At 50.6% G+C, this 17,819-nt stretch overlaps 1 protein-coding gene across 1 annotated transcript; it reads right to left on the minus strand.

Annotated features, from left to right (window-relative positions):
- Positions 1-12,791: 12,791 nt before the first annotated feature.
- LOC132565748 (olfactory receptor 51V1-like) lies at positions 12,792-13,739 on the minus strand. The gene has a single exon (XM_060230483.1). The coding sequence runs from the start codon at positions 13,737-13,739 to the stop codon at positions 12,792-12,794; it is 948 nt and encodes a 315-aa protein (XP_060086466.1).
- Between the last annotated feature and the right edge of the window lie 4,080 nt (positions 13,740-17,819).

Here is a 17,819-nt window from a genome sequence, read left to right on the forward strand (position 1 = left end):
GACGGCTCACTGCCCCCCCCCCCCCCCAATTCCTCTGTGGAATGAAAAAAAAGGAATAAAAAAAGGCCACTTTCAGAAAATGCTTTTGGAATCAGAAATTGCTTGGATTAGATGACCTTGGGGGTCCCTTCCAACTCTATGATTCTATGATCCAGCAGGGCAACCCACAAACACATTTTCAAGGCCCTGTCTGAGTGATCTCTACAACTGCTGATCAGAAGGCCGGACAGAGGAGCTATTATAGAATTACAGAGTTAGAAGGGACCTCCAGGGTCATCTGGTCCAACCCCCTGCACAAGGCAGGAAATTCACAAGCCCCCTGCCACCTCCTGATGATGATGATGATGATATTGGATTTTTATCCTACCGTATACTCTGAATCTTAGTGTCTGAGAGGCTCACAATCTCCTCCCCTCCACAACAGACACCCTGTGAGGTGGGCAGGCCTGAAAGACCTCTTCCAGAAGCTGCCCTTTCAAGGACAGAGTCTCAGAGCGGCTCACAATCTCCTTTCCCTTCCCCCCCCCACAACAGACACCCTGTGAGGTAGATGAAGATATTGGATTTATATCCCGCCCTCCACTCCAAAGAGTCTCAGAGCGGCTCACAATCTCCTTTCCCTTCCTCCCCCACAACAGACACCCTGTGAGGTAGATGAAGATATTGGATTTATATCCCGCCCTCCACTCCGGAGAGTCTCAGAGCGGCTCACAATCTCCTTTCCCTTCCTCCCCCACAACAGACACCCTGTGAAGTGGGTGGGGCTGAGAGGGCTCTCACAGCAGCTGCCCTTTCAAGGACAACCTCTGCCAGAGCTACGGCTGACCCAAGGCCATTCCTGCAGGTGCAAGGGAAGGAGTGGGGAATCAAACCCGGTTCTCCCAGATAAGAGAGCTCTGGCTGACCCAAGGCCATGCCAGCAGGTGCAAGTGGAGGAGTGGGGAACCAAACCTGAGTCTCCCAGATAAGAGAGCTCTGGCTGACCCAAGGCCATTCCAGCAGGTGCAAGTGGAGGAGTGGGGAATCAAACCCGGTTCTCCCAGATAAGAGAGCTATGGCTGACCCAAGGCCATTCCAGCAGCTGCAAGTGGAGGAGTGGGGAATCAAACCCGGTTCTCCCAGATAAGAGAACTCTGGTTGACCCAAGGCCATTCCAGCAGGTGCAAGTGGAGGAGTGGGGAATCAAACCCAGTTCTTCAAGATAAGAGAGCTATGGCTGACCCAAGGCCATTCCAGCAGGTGCAAGTGGAGGAGTGGGGAATCAAACTCGGTTCTCCCAGATAAGAGAGCTATGGCTGACCCAAGGCCATTCCAGCAGGTGCAAGTGGAGGAGTGGGGAATCAAACCCGGTTCTCCCAGATAAGAGAGCTCTGGCTGACCCAAGGCCATTCCAGCAGGTGCAAGAGGAGGAGTGGGGAATCAAACCCGGTTCTCCCAGATAAGAGAGCTCTGGCTGACCCAAGGCCGTTCCAGCAGGTGCAAGTGGAGGAGTGGGGAATCCAACCCGGTTCTCCCAGATAAGAGAGCTATGGCTGACCCAAGGCCATTCCAGCAGCTGCAAGTGGAGGAGGGGGGAATCAAACCCGGTTCTCCCAGATAAGAGAGCTCTGGCTGACCCAAGGCCATTCCAGCAGGTGCAAGGGGAGGAGTGGGGAATCAAACCCGGTTCTCCCAGATAAGAGAGCTCTGGCTGACCCAAGGCCATTCCAGCAGGTGCAAGGGGAGGAGTGGGGAATCAAACTCGGTTCTCCCAGATAAGAGAGCTATGGCTGACCCAAGGCCATTCCAGCAGGTGCAAGTGGAGGAGTGGGGAATCCAACCCGGTTCTCCCAGATAAGAGAGCTATGGCTGACCCAAGGCCATTCCAGCAGCTGCAAGTGGAGGAGGGGGGAATCAAACCCGGTTCTCCCAGATAAGAGAGCTCTGGCTGACCCAAGGCCATTCCAGCAGGTGCAAGGGGAGGAGTGGGGAATCAAACCCGGTTCTCCCAGATAAGAGAGCTCTGGCTGACCCAAGGCCATTCCAGCAGGTGCAAGTGGAGGAGGGGGGAATCAAACCCGGTTCTCCCAGATAAGAGAGCTCTGGCTGACGCAAGGCCATTCCAGCAGGCGCAAGTGGAGGAGTGGGGAATCAAGCCCGGTTCTCCCAGATAAGAGAGCTCTGGCTGACCCAAGGCCATTCCAGCAGCTGCAAGTGGAGGAGTGGGGAATCGAACCCGGTTCTCCCAGATAAGAGAGCTCTGGCTGACCCAAGGCCATTCCAGCAGGTGCAAGTGGAGGAGTGGGGAATCAAACCCGGTTCTCCCAGATAAGAGAGCTCTGGCTGACCCAAGGCCATTCCAGCAGGTGCAAGTGGAGGAGGGGGGAATCAAACCCAGTTCTCCCAGATAAGAGAGCTCTGGCTGACGCAAGGCCATTCCAGCAGCTGCAAGTGGAGGAGTGGGGAATCGAACCCGGTTCTCCCAGATAAGAGAGCTCTGGCTGACCCAAGGCCATTGCAGCAGCTGCCAGTGGAGGAGTGGGGAATCAATCCCGGTTCTTCCAGATAAGAGAGCTCTGGCTGACCCAAGGCCATTCCAGCAGCTGCAAGTGGAGGAGTGGGGAATCAAACCCGGTTCTCCCAGATAAGAGAGCTCTGGCTGACCCAAGGCCATTCCAGCAGCTGCAAGTGGAGGAGGGGGGAATCAAACCCGGTTCTCCCAGATAAGAGAGCTCTGGCTGACCCAAGGCCATTCCAGCAGGTGCAAGTGGAGGAGAGGGGAATCCAACCCGGTTCTCCCAGATAAGAATCCATGCACGTCACCACTACACCACACTGGCTCTCAATGGCAAAAATCTCTCCAGGATCCCTTCCCAAACTGGCCTGGAGAAGAATTGCTGCCTGACCCCCGGGTGCCTAAGAAAGGGCCACAAGAACTAAGCCCTGATGCCCCCGTTACCCTCAGGAGACACTGGCCATCAAATGTCAGCGAACCTAGATAGGCTTTGAAAAGCATCATTGAACAGGGTGCAATGAGAGGCTCCTCTATTGGCCAGTTGTCAGGTTTTATGATGCATGCAGTCCAAAGGCAGAGAATTGCCAGAAATTATAACCAAAATTAGCTGTTTCGGGTCAGCTCCAGGACACCCAAAATACTCCTGGAGTTCTAGGAGTAATGAAAATTTATCTCCTGAAAATTCTGGAGCGTTTTAAGGTTTAGGGGAGGTAGAGGAATGGGGAAAGAGAGCGGAAGCTGGCCCAGGAAACAGCTGCTAATCAGCATCCGGCTTCCCCTGAAGTGCTGACTAGCACACCTGATGGTCAGGTACACCTGGCCTCTTCCCTGGCCTTGGACTTTGTAAAAAGGGACAGGACTGAATTGGCCCCACACTTACCAGGCAGCCAGAAAATGGTTGGAAGCTTCCTGAACTCCTGAAGGCTTGGCTGTCTCTGTGGCCATTTCCTCCACTCCAACAGTTGAAGGAGCTGGGGATGTTTAGCCTGGAGAGGAGGCGGCTGAGAGGTGATAGGATCACCATCTTCAAGTCCTTGAAGGGCTGTCCTAGAGAGGATGGGGTGGAATTGTTTTCTGTGGCCCCGGAAGGCAGGACCAGAACCAACGGGTTGAAATTAAATCAAAAGAGTTTCCGACTCAACATTAGGAAGAACCTCCTGACCATTAGAGCGATTCCTCAGTGGAACAGGCTTCCTCCTCTGTAGGTGGTGGGCTCTCCTTACTTGGAGGTTTTTAAGGAGAGGCCATCTGACAGCAATGAGGATCCCGTGAATTTAGGGGGAGGGGTTTGTGAGTTTCCTGCATTGTGCAGGGGGTTGGACTAGATCGCCCTGGAGGTCTCTTCCAACTCTAGAATTCTATGATTCTATGAACAGGAGTGGGGGAATGCTTTTTTAAAAATACTGGCAATTGAGCTGCCCTGAGTCCACTTTTGGGAAAGGCGGGATAGAACCCAATGATTCTGTTTTAGCTTTGAACTTTGAGTTTGTGGAAGAAATTACTGAAACCAGGCTCCATTTTAACAGATTAACTGAAGAAGACCAGTCTTGAAATGTCTTGAGATTTAGAGGAGACGTCTTATAAAGGCCGCAGTGATTTCTTGGCCCCTCCGTTGGAAAGGATTTCGCAAGAAGTCACGGACTGCGTTAAGAACTCTGTTTATTGGAGGGAAGGATTTCTGGAAAGTATTGGAACTGATTGTTGTTTGTTCATAATTTGTAAATTTTCTGGAGGGAAGAAACTGGAAATGGATGTTGATATTTGTATACACTGGGTTAAAGTTGTATGTAGGACAAATCATATATAAGGACTGAAGGATGCTCATCGTTTTTCATCGGTAGTCTATCTGCTTTTTAAAAATACTGGCAATTGAGCTGCCATTTTTGGGAAGGGCAAGATAGAAATCTAAAATAATATATAAATAAATTTGGATAGTGTTATTTCAGCATCACAGTATAATGAAAACAGTGCCTTTATCTGAAATCCGGGTCCAAAATTATCGAATTTTTTTTCTTTAACATGCATCTCCTTCACATTTCCTTTCTTGAATGGAAATCTCCCTTTAGTGGGAGGCAGCTTTACCCACAAAAAAAGAAGCAAGACAGTTGTATGAAGCCCCCCACTGGGGCATTTGGAAGGTACACTGGAAAACTCACCTGAAACTCTGGGTGTTTCACTGACCGGTGCCGCTTCTCTTCTTGCTGGTGATGCAACGCTGGTCTCTCTTTCGAAAGGTGCCTCTCCTTGTCGAGCTCCACACCTATGAAGCTGTTTCCGGGGGGTCAAGCCTCCATTGGAGAGCTGCGAGAAGGAAAGAGCCCCCAGCGACGCAGGGAAGGCCGGTGGGCGGCTGGTTTGCTTGCAAGCAGCACTCAGACGTTTGGCTCTCTGGAACAAGCTATCCAGGTGCAGTCAAATACGAACCTTTATCCCCTCCCTTTGGGCACTGGGAGAACCACAGCCAATTGTCTTCTTCCGGAAAGGAATTAAATTAAACTTGCTTTCAAGTTATCTCCTTGCTCCGGTAGAGTGGGAATTGTTTTGTGGAACCGTGAAGATGGTTATCCTTCTGGCTGGAGAGTGAAGGGAAATTCCCTTACAAGAAGGGAAGAGCTTAAAAAAGTCTGACTGAGGATTCTTTCTTGGATGCTTCTCGAGCCAGGAAACGCAAGGCCGCCTTTCCTGATTCAGAAGGCTGCTGCTCTCTTACCTGGAACTATGTGGGACTTGAAGCTTCAGAGTCTTGTGAGCAGAGTCTTGTGAGCAAAAATTCTACTTTGTGAGCTAATGGTGTTAAAGTTGTTAGCTACTGGCATTAAATTTTGACCCAGAGAGAACTCCACTTTCCTGGGTTACGCCTCTGAGGATGCCAGTCACAGTTGCGGAAGAAACGTCAGGTATCACAGTGCCAAGACCACGGACACACAGCTCAGAAAATCTACAACAACCAATGGACTCTGGCCATGAAAGCCTTTGACAACATACTGGCACTAAAGTTGTGAGCTAGTGCATAAACGAGCATGCTCTGGGGTCATCCTTCCTGAGCTAAGACAAAAATGTGTGAGCTGGAGGCTAAAAATCTATGCGCTAGCTCACACTAACTTAGCTTAGAGGGAACACTGCCCCCTACCCCTGTTTGCTTCTGTTCTTTGTCTCTTTGTCCTTCCAGGGAGCTCTGATAGAGCCAAGCGGGCAGCCGTGTCCGTCTGAAGCAGTTGAACAAAGCACCTTGAAGACCAACCCCCTTTTTATTTAGAGCGTCAGCTTTCGTGTGCTCTTAAGCACACGTCATCTGACGAGGAATCCGGCACAGTGAGCAAAGCCCTACAGAGCTGAGCAGAGCCACACAGAGCTGGCAGGCAGTGGCCCAGAATGCAACATGGTACAGAGGATATTCTCTGCAGGGGGCACCAGAAGGCTGCCTCTGCTGACGGAGAAGGCTAGGAGGGTTGATAGATGGGGGACCGTTGAGGGATGCTGCAGTTGAGGGATCCTCAACCAATAGGGGAGGCAGAAAAACCACAACGGTGGCGACCCGAGTGCGGATTTGCTGCCTGAATTCAGAGTGCCTCCCGGGAGAGCCTCATTTGAACAAGCTCCTTTGCCAGCCCTGCTGTTACCCAAAATAGGAAGTGAAAAAAAAGAAGATACTGGATTTATATACCGCCCTCCACTCCAAATCTCAGAGTGGCTCACAATCGCCTTTCCCTTCCTCCCCCACAACAGACACCCTGTGAGGTAGATGAAGATACTGGATTTATATCCCACCCTCCACTCCGAAGAGTCTCAGAGGGGCTCACAATCTCCTTTCCCTTCCTCCCCCACAACAGACACTCTGTGAGGTGGGTGGAGCTGAGAGAGCTCTCACAGCAGCTGCCTTTTCAAGGACAACCTCTGCCAGAGCTATGGCTGACCCAAGGCCATTCCAGCAAGTGCAAGTGGAGGAGTGGGGAATCAAACCCGGTTCTCCCAGATAAGAGTCAGTGCAATTAACCACTAAGCTAAACTGTAAGTGTCCACTTAAGTTGAGGGAATTAGCTAAAAGAGACAGTGAGAAGCGGGTAACTGGGATTCTCCACCTATGTATACCAGGATGTGTCCCTATGACAACTCTCAGGGCGTTTTCGCACACACCTTCAGCCGGCGCGACCCCCCTCTTCACCGCGCAGGATCTGCGCGGATTTCGCACTAAATGCCGCGGAGCAGCCGGAAGAGCCGGAAGCTCCCGGCGCAAAAGCCGCTCAAACGTAAACCGCCAAAAAGCAGTTTCCGTTTGCGCGGCTTTTGCGACGGGAGTTTCCGGCTCTTCTGGCTGCTCCGCGGAATTTAGTGCGAAATCCGCGCAGATCCTGCGCGGTGAAGAGGGGGGTCGCGCCGGCTGAAGGTGAGTGCGAAAACGCCCTCAGAAATATCCAGGTGCTCAGCTTGTAAAGTTTTTAAGAACAGGATAAAACAAAAATGTACACAATAAACACACACAACTAACTAGGAAACGGGAGAGATTTTTAGGGAAGGGTGATATTTACCAATCCTGAAGAGATCCAAGGAAGCAGCAAGTCAAAGAAGGAAACAGCCAGCATTTCAGGAAGTAAGAGACAGAAGGCCCACATGCAAGTGTGGGGGAAGGGGGTATAGGGGTCCCAAGAACACGCACATACTGCTGGGCAAAAGGTATCCTGAGGCAGGTTGACTCACAGACAGAGGACAATGAGTTGATGGTTCTACCAGAGGTAGACAAAGAAGTGGGAGAGATTTGATGGCTCCACAAGCTCCAGACGGGAACATAAGAACATAAGAGAAGCCATGTTAGATCAGGCCAATGGCCCATCCAGTCCAACACTCTGTGTCACACAGGGGCCAAAAAAAAAATTATATATATTTATACATATATATATATATACACACTGTGGCTAATAGCCACTGATGGACCTCTGCTCCATATTTTTATCTAAACCCCTCTTGAAGGTGGCCATGCTTGTGGCCGCCACCACCTCCTGTGGCAGTGAATTCCACATGTTAATCACCCTTTGGGTGAAGAAGGACTTCCTTTTATCCGTTTTAACCTGTCTGCTCAGCAATTTCATCGAATACCCACGAGTTCTTGTATTGTGAGAAAGGGAGAAAAGTACTTCTTTCTCTACTTTCTCCATTCCATGCATTATCTTGTAAACCTCTCTCATGTCACCCCGCAGTCAACGTTTCTCCAAGCTAAAGAGCCCCAAGCGTTTCAACCTTTCTTAATAGGGAAAGTGTTCCAGCCCTTTAATCATTCTAGTTGCCCTTTTCTGGACTTCTGGAAGAGTGATGGGGAAGGTGAATAGATTTAAGTTTTGATTGATTGCTGCCTAATCCAGGGTAGTGGGTGAAGGGGAAGTGAGGCTGGGGTGTTGATGGGACCACTCTGGGTAAATCAATAGTTCCTGGTTGACCCATTGCCTAAGTCCTGCATCTCTTCAGGGCAAGGAGAGGGCAGTAGCCAGCAAATCTGACTTGGAAATTGTTTCTCTCAGGCCTCCCTGCCTGGCATCTATCCTGGCCCATTTTGGCCCAAACAGTGCCCTGCACTTAGAGTGATACTTAGAGAGGTGTTTCTGGCTCTTCCAGCTCTAACATACCCCTCAGCGGGAGAAGGGGGTCTGACTCCTAACACTGCTAACCAGGGAGACCTTCCATTTCTTGGGAAGAGACAACCCCTCGGCCCAGACATATGCTTATGAACTCTGTGCACGCTTCTTTCTTTATGATTGACTGGCATATTGCAAAATCTGGAAGGCAGCATGGTATAACCCAGCTTTGTCAGAGAGCTAGTTTGGTGTTGTAGTTAAGTGTGTGGACTCTTACGTGGGAGAACTGGGTTTGTTTCCCCACTCCTCCACTTGCAGCTGCCGGAATGGCAGTGGGTCAGCCATAGCTCCCGCAGGAGTTGTCCTTGAAAGGGCAGCTTCTGTCAGAGCTCCCTCAGCCCCACCTACCTCACAGGGCGTCTGTTGTGGGGGAAGAAGGCAAAGGAGTTTGTAAGCCACTCTGAGACTCTAAGACTCTAAGCCACTCTGAGACTCTAAGTGGAGGGCAGGATACACATCCCATAAATCCAACATCAGAAGCTAAGCATGGTCAGTACTTGGGCGGGAGACCACCAAGGAAGGCTGTGTAGAGGAAGGCAAAGGCAAACCACCTCTGCTTCTACCTTGCCTTGAAAGCCCCTTCCTGGGGTCACTTTTATGCAGCTGCAATGTGACTGTTAGAGCAGTTCCTCAGTGGAACAGGCTTCCTCCTCGGGAGATGGTGGGCTCTCCTTCCTTGGAGGCTTTTCAACAGAGGCTAGATGGCCATCTGACAGCAATGAAGATCCTGTGAATTTAAGGGGAGGGGTTTGTGTGTTTAGAGGGGTTCCTCAGTGGAACAGGCTTCCTCCTGGGGAGGTGGTGGGCTCTCCTTCCTTGGAGGCTTTTCAACAGAGGCTAGATGGCCATCTGACAGCAATGAAGATCCTGTGAATTTAAGGGGAGGGGTTTGTGTGTTTAGAGGGGTTCCTCAGTGGAACAGGCTTCCTCCTGGGGAGGTGGGCTCTCCTTCCTTGGAGGTTTTTCAACAGAGGCTAGATGGCCATCTGACAGCATTGAAGATCCTGTGAATTTAGGGGGAGGTGTTTGTGAGTTTCCTGCATAGTGCAGGGGGTTGGACTAGATGACCCTGGAGGTAACTTCCAACTCTAGGATTCTCCTTCCTTGGGGGTTTTTAAGCAGAGGCTAGATGGCCATCTGACAGCAATGAGGATCCTGTGAATTTAAGGGGAGGGGTTTGTGTGTTTAGAGGGGTTCCTCAGTGGAACAGGCTTCCTCCTTGGGAGGTGGTGGGCTCTCCTTCCTTGGAGGCTTTTCAACAGAGGCTAGATGGCCATCTGACAGCAATGAAGATCCTGTGAATTTAAGGGGAGGTGTTTGTGAGTTTCCTTCATTGTGAAGGGGGTTGGACTAGATGACCCTGGAGGTAACTTCCAACTCTAGGATTCTCCTTCCTTGGAGGTTTTTAAGCAGAGGCTAGATGGCCATCTGACAGCAATGAAGATCCTATGAATTTAAGGGGAGGGGTTTGTGTGTTTAGAGGGGTTCCTCAGTGGAACAGGCTTCCTCCTGGGGAGGTGTTGGGCTCTCCTTCCTTGGAGGTTTTTCAACAGAGGCTAGATGGCCATCTGACAGCATTGAAGATCCTGTGAATTTAGGGGGAGGTGTTTGTGAGTTTCCTGCATAGTGCAGGGGGTTGGACTAGATGACCCTGGAGGTCCCTTCCAACTCTAGGATTCTATGATTCTCCTTTGGAGGCTTTTCAACAAAGGCTAGATGGCCATCTGACAGCAATGAAGATCCTGTGAATTTAAGGGGAGGTGTTTGTGAGTTTCCTGCATTGTGAAGGGGGTTGGACTAGATGACCCTGGAGGTAACTTCCAACTCTAGGATTCTCCTTCCTTGGGGGTTTTTAAGCAGAGGCTAGATGGCCATCTGACAGCAATGAAGATCCTGTGAATTTAAGGGGAGGGGTTTGTGTGTTTAGAGGGGTTCCTCAGTGGAACAGGCTTCCTCCTCGGGAGGTGTTGGGCTCTCCTTCCTTGGAGGTTTTTCAACAGAGGCTAGATGGCCATCTGACAGCATTGAAGATCCTGTGAATTTAGGGGGAGGTGTTTGTGAGTTTCCTGCATTGTGCAGGGGATTGGGCTCGATGACCCTGGAGGTAACTTCCAACTATATGATTCTATGATGGCACTTTACACACACACACACACACACACACTGCCAAGCTGAAAACAGGTTTTGGTGTAGGGTTGCCAACTCTGATTTGGAAATTCCTGGAGATTTGGAGGAGGAACCTGGGGAGGGGGGAAGGGACTTCCGCAGAGTATCTTGCCAGAGTCTGCCCTCCAAAACAGCCATTTCCTCCAGGGGACCTTCCTCCAGGGGACCACACAAGGTAGACGCTATGCCACTGATTCTGAAAAGCCTTCAGCTATGCTCTGGGTTCACCCAGGTTTGATGGTCTCGGAGGCTAATTGGCGGTCAGGAGATTGTAAGCCACCCTGAGACTCTAAGATTCAGAGTGGAGGGCAGGGTACACATCCCATAAATCCAATATCAGCAGCTAAGCAGGGTCAGTGCTTGGACAGGAGACCACCAAGGAAGGCTGTGTAGAGGAAGGCAAAGGCAAACCACTTCTGCTTCTCCCTTGCCTTGAAAGCCCCTTCCTGGGGTCACTATTATTCAGCTGCAATGTGACCGCCAATTAGCCTCCTGGGTGAAACCAGAGCATAGCTGCAGGCTTTTCAGAATCAGTGCCATAGCGTCTACCTCGTGTGGTTCTCCAGGGGTCACCTCTGTTTGGTGTAGTGGTTGGTGTAGTGGTTAAGTGCACAGACCCTTATCTGGGAGAACCGGGTTTGATTCCCCACTCCTCCACTTGCAGCTGCTGGAATGGCCTTGGGTCTGCCAGAGGTCTCCTAGGAGTTGTCCTTGAAAGGGCAGCTTCTGTCAGAGCTCTCTCAGCCCCACCCACCTCACAGGGTGTCTGTTGTGGCGGGGAGAAGATACGGGGGATTGTGAGCCACTCTGAGACTCTGATTCAGAAAGAAGGGTGGGGTATAAATCTGCAGTCTTCTTCTTCTTTGGCAAATGCTGCCTAATGCATGTGTGAGAGCTTTGAATGTGGTCTGTCCTGTGCTCCAGAGTTTTACATTTATTTGCATATGCCATGAGATGCTGGAGTCTTTTGATCACTCCTCCCCCCAAATATATGCTGCATCACAGCAACCGTGGGACCTCGCAGCAAAGGTTCCAGGGTGGGACCTCAGAAGAACCCAACTTTTGGCTGACCAGAAAGGGGTTGACTTCGAATCCCCCCCTCCCACTAAAAAAAACTTGGCTTGGGACAGAGCAGCGTTTCCCCAACCCCAGCAGGAGACCAGAAGCCCCCCTCTGAACCAATGCTTCATTCGCTGGGCTGCCAGTGACCCAGTCCTGCAAATGGACACAAACAGGCTGCAAACAGCCCATGGATTGAACTGGCTTCCCCATCGCCTCTGGCGAATAGGAAGAGAGGCCACCTGGCAGGGAGGGGCTCTAGCATCCCCAGTGAGGAGGGGGCGCCCCTCCCTTTGTTCCAGTTCTGGAGACGTTCTAAAGCCTTTCTCACTAGGGAGGTTTTGGGAGCGACTGAATGAAGCTTGGGGCAGCGGAATGTGCAGAGATCTCTTTGCAGTGTTTTCTGTGTTTCTTCTTGAAAATGCTGGGCCTTTTTGGCTCTCACTGCACTGGCAGCCCACCCTGAACCTCCAGGAGAAGTGCATGGTCAGAATATTTCAGTCAGTTACAAATTTACAGAAACAGCACTTAAAAACACAGCTGAGACAGGGGCTCATGAGCACCTAAGCAAGAATTTATTATTATTATTGTTGTTGTTGTTATTTATAACCTTTAATTTATATCCCACCCTCTCCACAAGCAGGCTCAGGGTGGCTAACAATCAGTTCAAAACTTCAACCAATAAATACAATTAAACAGTTCAAAACTTCAAACAGTAAATACAATTAAAACATTTTATGGTGCTGTTAAGCAACAACTTAGTCAGGATCGTCCTTTACTAACAGTGAGCCTGTAGTGATCACAATTCCTTGGTAGTGTAGGGTGGTTGTCCTCTTCCGGTTTAGGTGCCAAAGGCCTGTGGAATTGAGAGAGGTCCCGCAGGGCCCTTATAGCCTCTGGGAGTGCATTCCACATTTCTGATGCGCCACTGAGAAGGCCCAGGTCTGTGTAGAACACACCCTGGCCTCCTTTGGTCCGGGGATGGGCAATAGATGTTGCGTCCCTGAACGCAGTGTTCTCTGGGGAACATATGGAGAAAGGCGGTTCTGAAGACAGACAGTCCCCCAATCATAATTTGGAAAGGACTGAGACCAAAACTGGTGATGGGGGAGAAGGAAAGAGACTGTTTCTTCAGGGAACACAGACAGGGGGGAAAGTAAGATCAGGCATATAAGAGTAGAAGAATGCAAAGAACGTATGCAAATATAATTAATAATGATAATGATGATGATGATAATAATAATAATAATAATAATAATAATAATAATAATAATAATAATAATAATAATAATAATAAACTTTTATTTATATCCCACCCTCCCCTCCAGGGCAGGCTCATTGTGATTTATCTATAAGTGGAAAATACTTTTTAATATTATGCATAGGACCAGGTGTAGTAGTTATGCATCGAGTAGAGATGTTGGTGTCTTCAGCTTACTCTTGGTTCCTCAGACTCTCTTGATTGAGGCTATTCGGAGGATCCTACTGTAGACCTGCTTGGTCTTGATGCTGTAGATGATGGGGTTCATCAGGGGCGGGAGGAGGATGTAGATGTTGCCCATGATGACGTGGAGAAGGGGGGAGGCGTGCTGGCCAAAGCGGTGCACCACGGAGAGCCCCAGGACTGGTACATAGAAGACCAGGACGGCACAGAGGTGGGAGACGCAGGTGCCCAGGGCCTTGTGGGGGCCTTCACCCCCCGAGGTTCTTCCCAGGACTGTCTTCAGGATCAGGCTGTAGGAGATGAGGATGAAGAGGAGGTCCGAGCCCAGGGTGAGGAGGATGACAATGAGGCCATAGAAAGTATTGAAGGTGGTGCTGGCGCAAGCCAAGCGGATCACGTCCTGGTGAAGGCAGTAGGAGTGAGAAAGGGCAGCTCCTGGGCAATAGGGGAAGTGCTGGAGAAATGCCATGGGGGCCACCAGGAGCATGGTGCTTCTGGTCAGGAGGAGCAGGCCAATTCTGGCCACTCTGCTGGTGGTCAGCAGAAGTGCATACCTCAGGGGAAAGCAGATGGCCAAGAAGCGGTCCAAGGCCATGGCGAAGAGCACGGCTGACTCCATGAAGGAGAAGGAATGGATGATGAAGAGCTGAGCTAGGCAGCTATGCTTGCTGATCTTCCTCAGCTGGAACCAGAGGACTCCCAGGACGGTGGGCATGGTGGTGAGGCAGAGTCCCAGGTCGGTGGTAGCCAGCATGGCCAGGAAATAGTACATGGGCTGGTGCAGGCTGGGCTCTGCCCAGATGACGTACAGGATGGTGCAGTTGCCCAGCACGGCAACCAGGTAGGCGGAGAAGATGGGGATGCCGATCCACTGATGTGCCCCTTCTAGCCCCGGGAAGCCACGCAGGGTAAAGAGGGTGGCGCTGAGATTGGCTGGGCTGAAGGAAGCCATGGCGACTGCAGGTATCGCCTTCCAGTTCCTTTGAAATTCAAAAGGGGGTTTAACTTAATTTAATATTGCGATTTATACCCAGGGCGGCTTACAACATTAAAATGACAATAAATAAAACATCCAATTAAACACAACAGATTTAAAATATCTCATAAACTTAATACGTAAAGTAGAGGGTCTTAGCTCCAACAATAATACAGCCAGAGGCCACAGTTCAGCAGCTGCTACGACTTCAGCTAGTTAACACCGCATAGCACAGCTTCAGGTCATTGGCAACACTTAAGGTTGTAACTCGAACTCTTGACCCAACTCAAGCACAAGGATAGTAAAGTGCTGGGGAAGGTTTCAGAGGATGCCTGGTAGATTAAAAGTGTGGTGGAAGAGCTCTGTCTTACAGGCCCTGTGAAACTTAGGTAAGTCCCGCAGGGCCCAGATCTCCCGTGGGAGCTCATTGCACCAGGTAGGGGCCTAAATTGAAAAGGCCCTGCCCCTCGTTGAAGCCAGCCATCCATCCTAAGGATCAGAACACTTTCGAAAGGCACCTAAGAGCATAAGGAGAGCCCTGATAGATCAGACCAATGGTCAGTCTAGCCCAGCATCCTCTCTGATGCAGTGGCCAACTGGGTCCTCTCCAGGCCAAGCAACGTATGGCCAGGAAGTGGTCGATTGCCATCGCAAAGAGCACAGCTGCCTCCTGCCCCCAGGGTTCAGAGGGGGGCTGGCCGTGAACACAGAGGTTCCCTTTAGCCACCTCAGAATGCAATACAGACAGCGCATCAAAAAATAAAAAGTGGCAAAGAGCCACTTGGATTTGGTCATCTTATGTCTTTAATACCTCCTCATGCAATATATCCCTGTGGCGCAGAGTGCTAAAGCTGCAGTACCGCAGTCAAAGTTCTCTGCTCACGACCCGAGTTCGATCCCGGCGGAAGCTGGGTTCAGGTAGCCGGCTCCAGGTAGACTCAGCCTTCCATCCTTCCGAGGTCGGTCAAAGGAGTCCCCAGCTTGCTGGGGGAAAAGTGTAGATGACTGGGGAAGGCAATGGCAAACCACCCCGTAAAAAGTCTGCCGTGAAAACGTGAAAGCAACCTCACCCCAGAGTCAAAAAATGACTGATGCTTGCACAGGGGACTACCTTTATCTTTTACCATGTGATATAAAGCTCCAGATCTTTAAAATTCTCTCTCGTGGATATTTAACCCCTCATAAATTGTCTCCTGTGCCTTCTAAGTGTGTTCCATTGTGCTGAGAAATGTGTGAAGGAGTGGGCTCACTCAAGCATTGTTGGTGGAGTTACAAGGGTTGTCACGGCATTTTGGGAACAGGTTTTAAATCAGATTAATATTATGACTGGTTTTAAGATACCTCTGGAACCAGAACTCTTATTTCTAAACTGCTGGTTAGATCTAGATATACCAAAATCTACTAAAGTAGCCACATTGTTGACTGCAGCAAAACCAGCTATAGCTGCTAAGTGGAGAGACAAGGCAGGGCCTTCCAGAAATATGTGGCATAACAAGATATGGAATCTATACGCAACGGAAGGAATTTTTTGGTAGAAAAAGCCCAGCAGGAACTCATTTGCATATTAGGCCACTCCTCTTGACACCAAGCCAGCCAGGACGGCGTGCCTGTGCGTTCCTGCTCAAATAAGGGGAAAACACATAATGGGAAAAAACTTTGATTCGATAACTCAAGAAAGTCATATGAATCTATACTCCAAATGTGTAGAAAAGTGGTCTCCTGTAGTATTAGGTTATTTATGGCTCCTAAAAATTTGTTTCATACGAACTTATTTAATATCTGATATTTAAAAGGTTGTATGGTGTGGTGGTTGTTTTAAACTCATTGCTGTGACCCAGTTCTTTCATGCAACATGACTGAGAAGTATTTTTGTATAATGCTCCATGCATCTTATACGTTCAATATTGTACTGATCGCTAGGTTGTACAATACTGCTACGTTCTTGTTTCATATATATATTGCGATAAAATAAATACAATATTTTTTTTAAAAAAGGAACTCAATGCAGAGAAATAAAAAGTAAAGGTAGTCCCCTGTGCAAGCACCAGTCATTTTTGACTCTGAGGTGACGTTGCTCTCACAACGTTTTCACAGCAGACTTTTTACAGGGTGGTTTGCCATTGCCTTCCCGGTCCTCTACACTTCCCCCCCCACCACAGCAAGCTGAGTACTCATTTTACCGACCTTAGAAGGATGGAAGGCTGAGTGAACCTGGAGCCAGCTACCTGAACCAGCTTCCGCTGGGATCGAACTCAGGTCATGAGCAGAGGGCTCCGACTGCAGTACTGCAGCTTGACCAGTCTCTGCCACGGGGCTCTCAGAGAAATACAACACCACATTTTAACAATTTTGTTGTACAATGTTAAGAGGATGCATCCAGGGACACCTGCTGGAACAACATGAACAGACCTGACCCATGTGTTCCGGGCAACAATGTCCAGGACACGATTGGTCATCTTACTCCTTTTGACATTATTTGACCCCTGTCAGAAAGCGCTGGGACTGCAGCTCATCCAGCTGGACCCCTGCAGGACAGTTCCCAGGGAAAGTCAAACCTGCCTTGTTCCCCTGCAGCCAGCTGCTCAAGCCAGGGAGGGTCCATCTAGTCCAGCCTCCTGTCTCACACAGGGGCCAGCCAGTTCCTCTGGAGAGACAACAACAGGGCAGAGAGGCCGAGGCCTTCCCCTAAGAAGAACCTCAGAAGAGCCCTGCTGGATCAGACCAGGGAGGGTCCATCTAGTCCAGCCTCCTGTCTCACACAGTGGCCACCCAGTTCCTCCAGAAGGCCAACAACAGGGCAGAGAGGCTGAGGCCTTCCCCTGAGAAGAACCTCAGAAGAACCCTGCTGGGTCAGACCAGAAAGGGTCCATCTAGTCCAGCCTCCTGCCTCACACAATGACCAGCCAGTTCCTCTGAAGGGCCAACAACAGGGCAGAGAGGCTGAGGCCTTCCCCTGAGAAGAGCCTCAGAAGAGCCGTGCTGGGTCAGACCAGGAGGGTCCATCTAGTCCAGCCTCCTGCCTCACACAATGACCAGCCAGTTCCTCTGAAGGGCCAACAACAGGGCAGAGAGGCTGCGGCCTTCCCCTGAGGAGAACATCAGAAGAGCCCTGCTGGATCAGACCAGGGAGGGTCCATCTAGTCCAGCCTCCTGCCACACACAATGACCAGCCAGTTCTTCTGAAGGGCCAACAACAGGGCAGAGAAGCCGAGGCCTTCCCCTGAGAAGAACCTCAGAAGAGCCCTGCTGGATCAGACCAGGGAGGGTCCACCTAGTCCAGCCTTCTGTCTCACACAGTGGTTGCTCATGGAAATGATATGGAAATCATGATTTCAGCAAATCGCTTGACAAAGCTCCCCAGTATATTTTGGTTGGCAAACTGGAAACTGGAGAGCTTCAGCATCATTTTCTGACTCTCGAAAGCTCCTTCCCTGGAAACTTGTAAGGTGCTGCAGGGCTGGAATCCAGATGTTCTGCTGCAGACCACACAGCTGCCATTGTTAGAATAATGTCAGCCTCCCAGGACAGAAGGGCTCCACTCTTTCCCGAAGATGCCTGGCCTCCTCTGCAGCACCAGCTCCAGTTCTGAGTGCCACATTTCAAGGAATGTGCAGACAGACTGTAACATGCTCAGAGGAAGTCCGAGCAGCACGGAGGGACCCCGGAAAAGTTGCATTTTCTTTCTTCCCCTCCAGGCTCCTGAACTGCCTCCCTTTCGGCTCTTCTGGGCAGGGGGTTGCCAACTCTGGCTGGGGAGGTTCCTGGGGCTAAGCAAGCAGCACCCACCGTGTTTGAGGAGGGGAGGGAGGTGATGCCAGAGAGCGCCCCCCCCCCCCCGCGACAAAGCAGCCAGGGGGATTGGCCTGTCCAGCACCTATAAACTCCAGGAGAACTCCAGGCGTCACCGGGAGGCTGGGAACCCGAGCCTGCCTGCTTCCCCTGGAGGCGCTCCTTCCTCTCTGTCCTAGGCCGTGACCCCCCTCCCCCCGCCTGCCTTCCCAGTCCTGCTTCCTTGATCCGATCCCACCTGCTCTCGGTTTCCTCCCACACTGGCTT

Source organism: Heteronotia binoei, unplaced genomic scaffold, assembly GCF_032191835.1.
Source record: "Heteronotia binoei isolate CCM8104 ecotype False Entrance Well unplaced genomic scaffold, APGP_CSIRO_Hbin_v1 ptg001539l, whole genome shotgun sequence".
Lineage (NCBI taxonomy): Eukaryota > Metazoa > Chordata > Lepidosauria > Squamata > Gekkonidae > Heteronotia > Heteronotia binoei.

What these genes read in the sequence shown, in the direction of transcription:
- LOC132565748 (XM_060230483.1), bottom strand. Translation starts at nt 13,739, where the DNA reads ATGGCTTCCTTCAGCCCAGCCAATCTCAGCGCCACCCTCTTTACCCTG.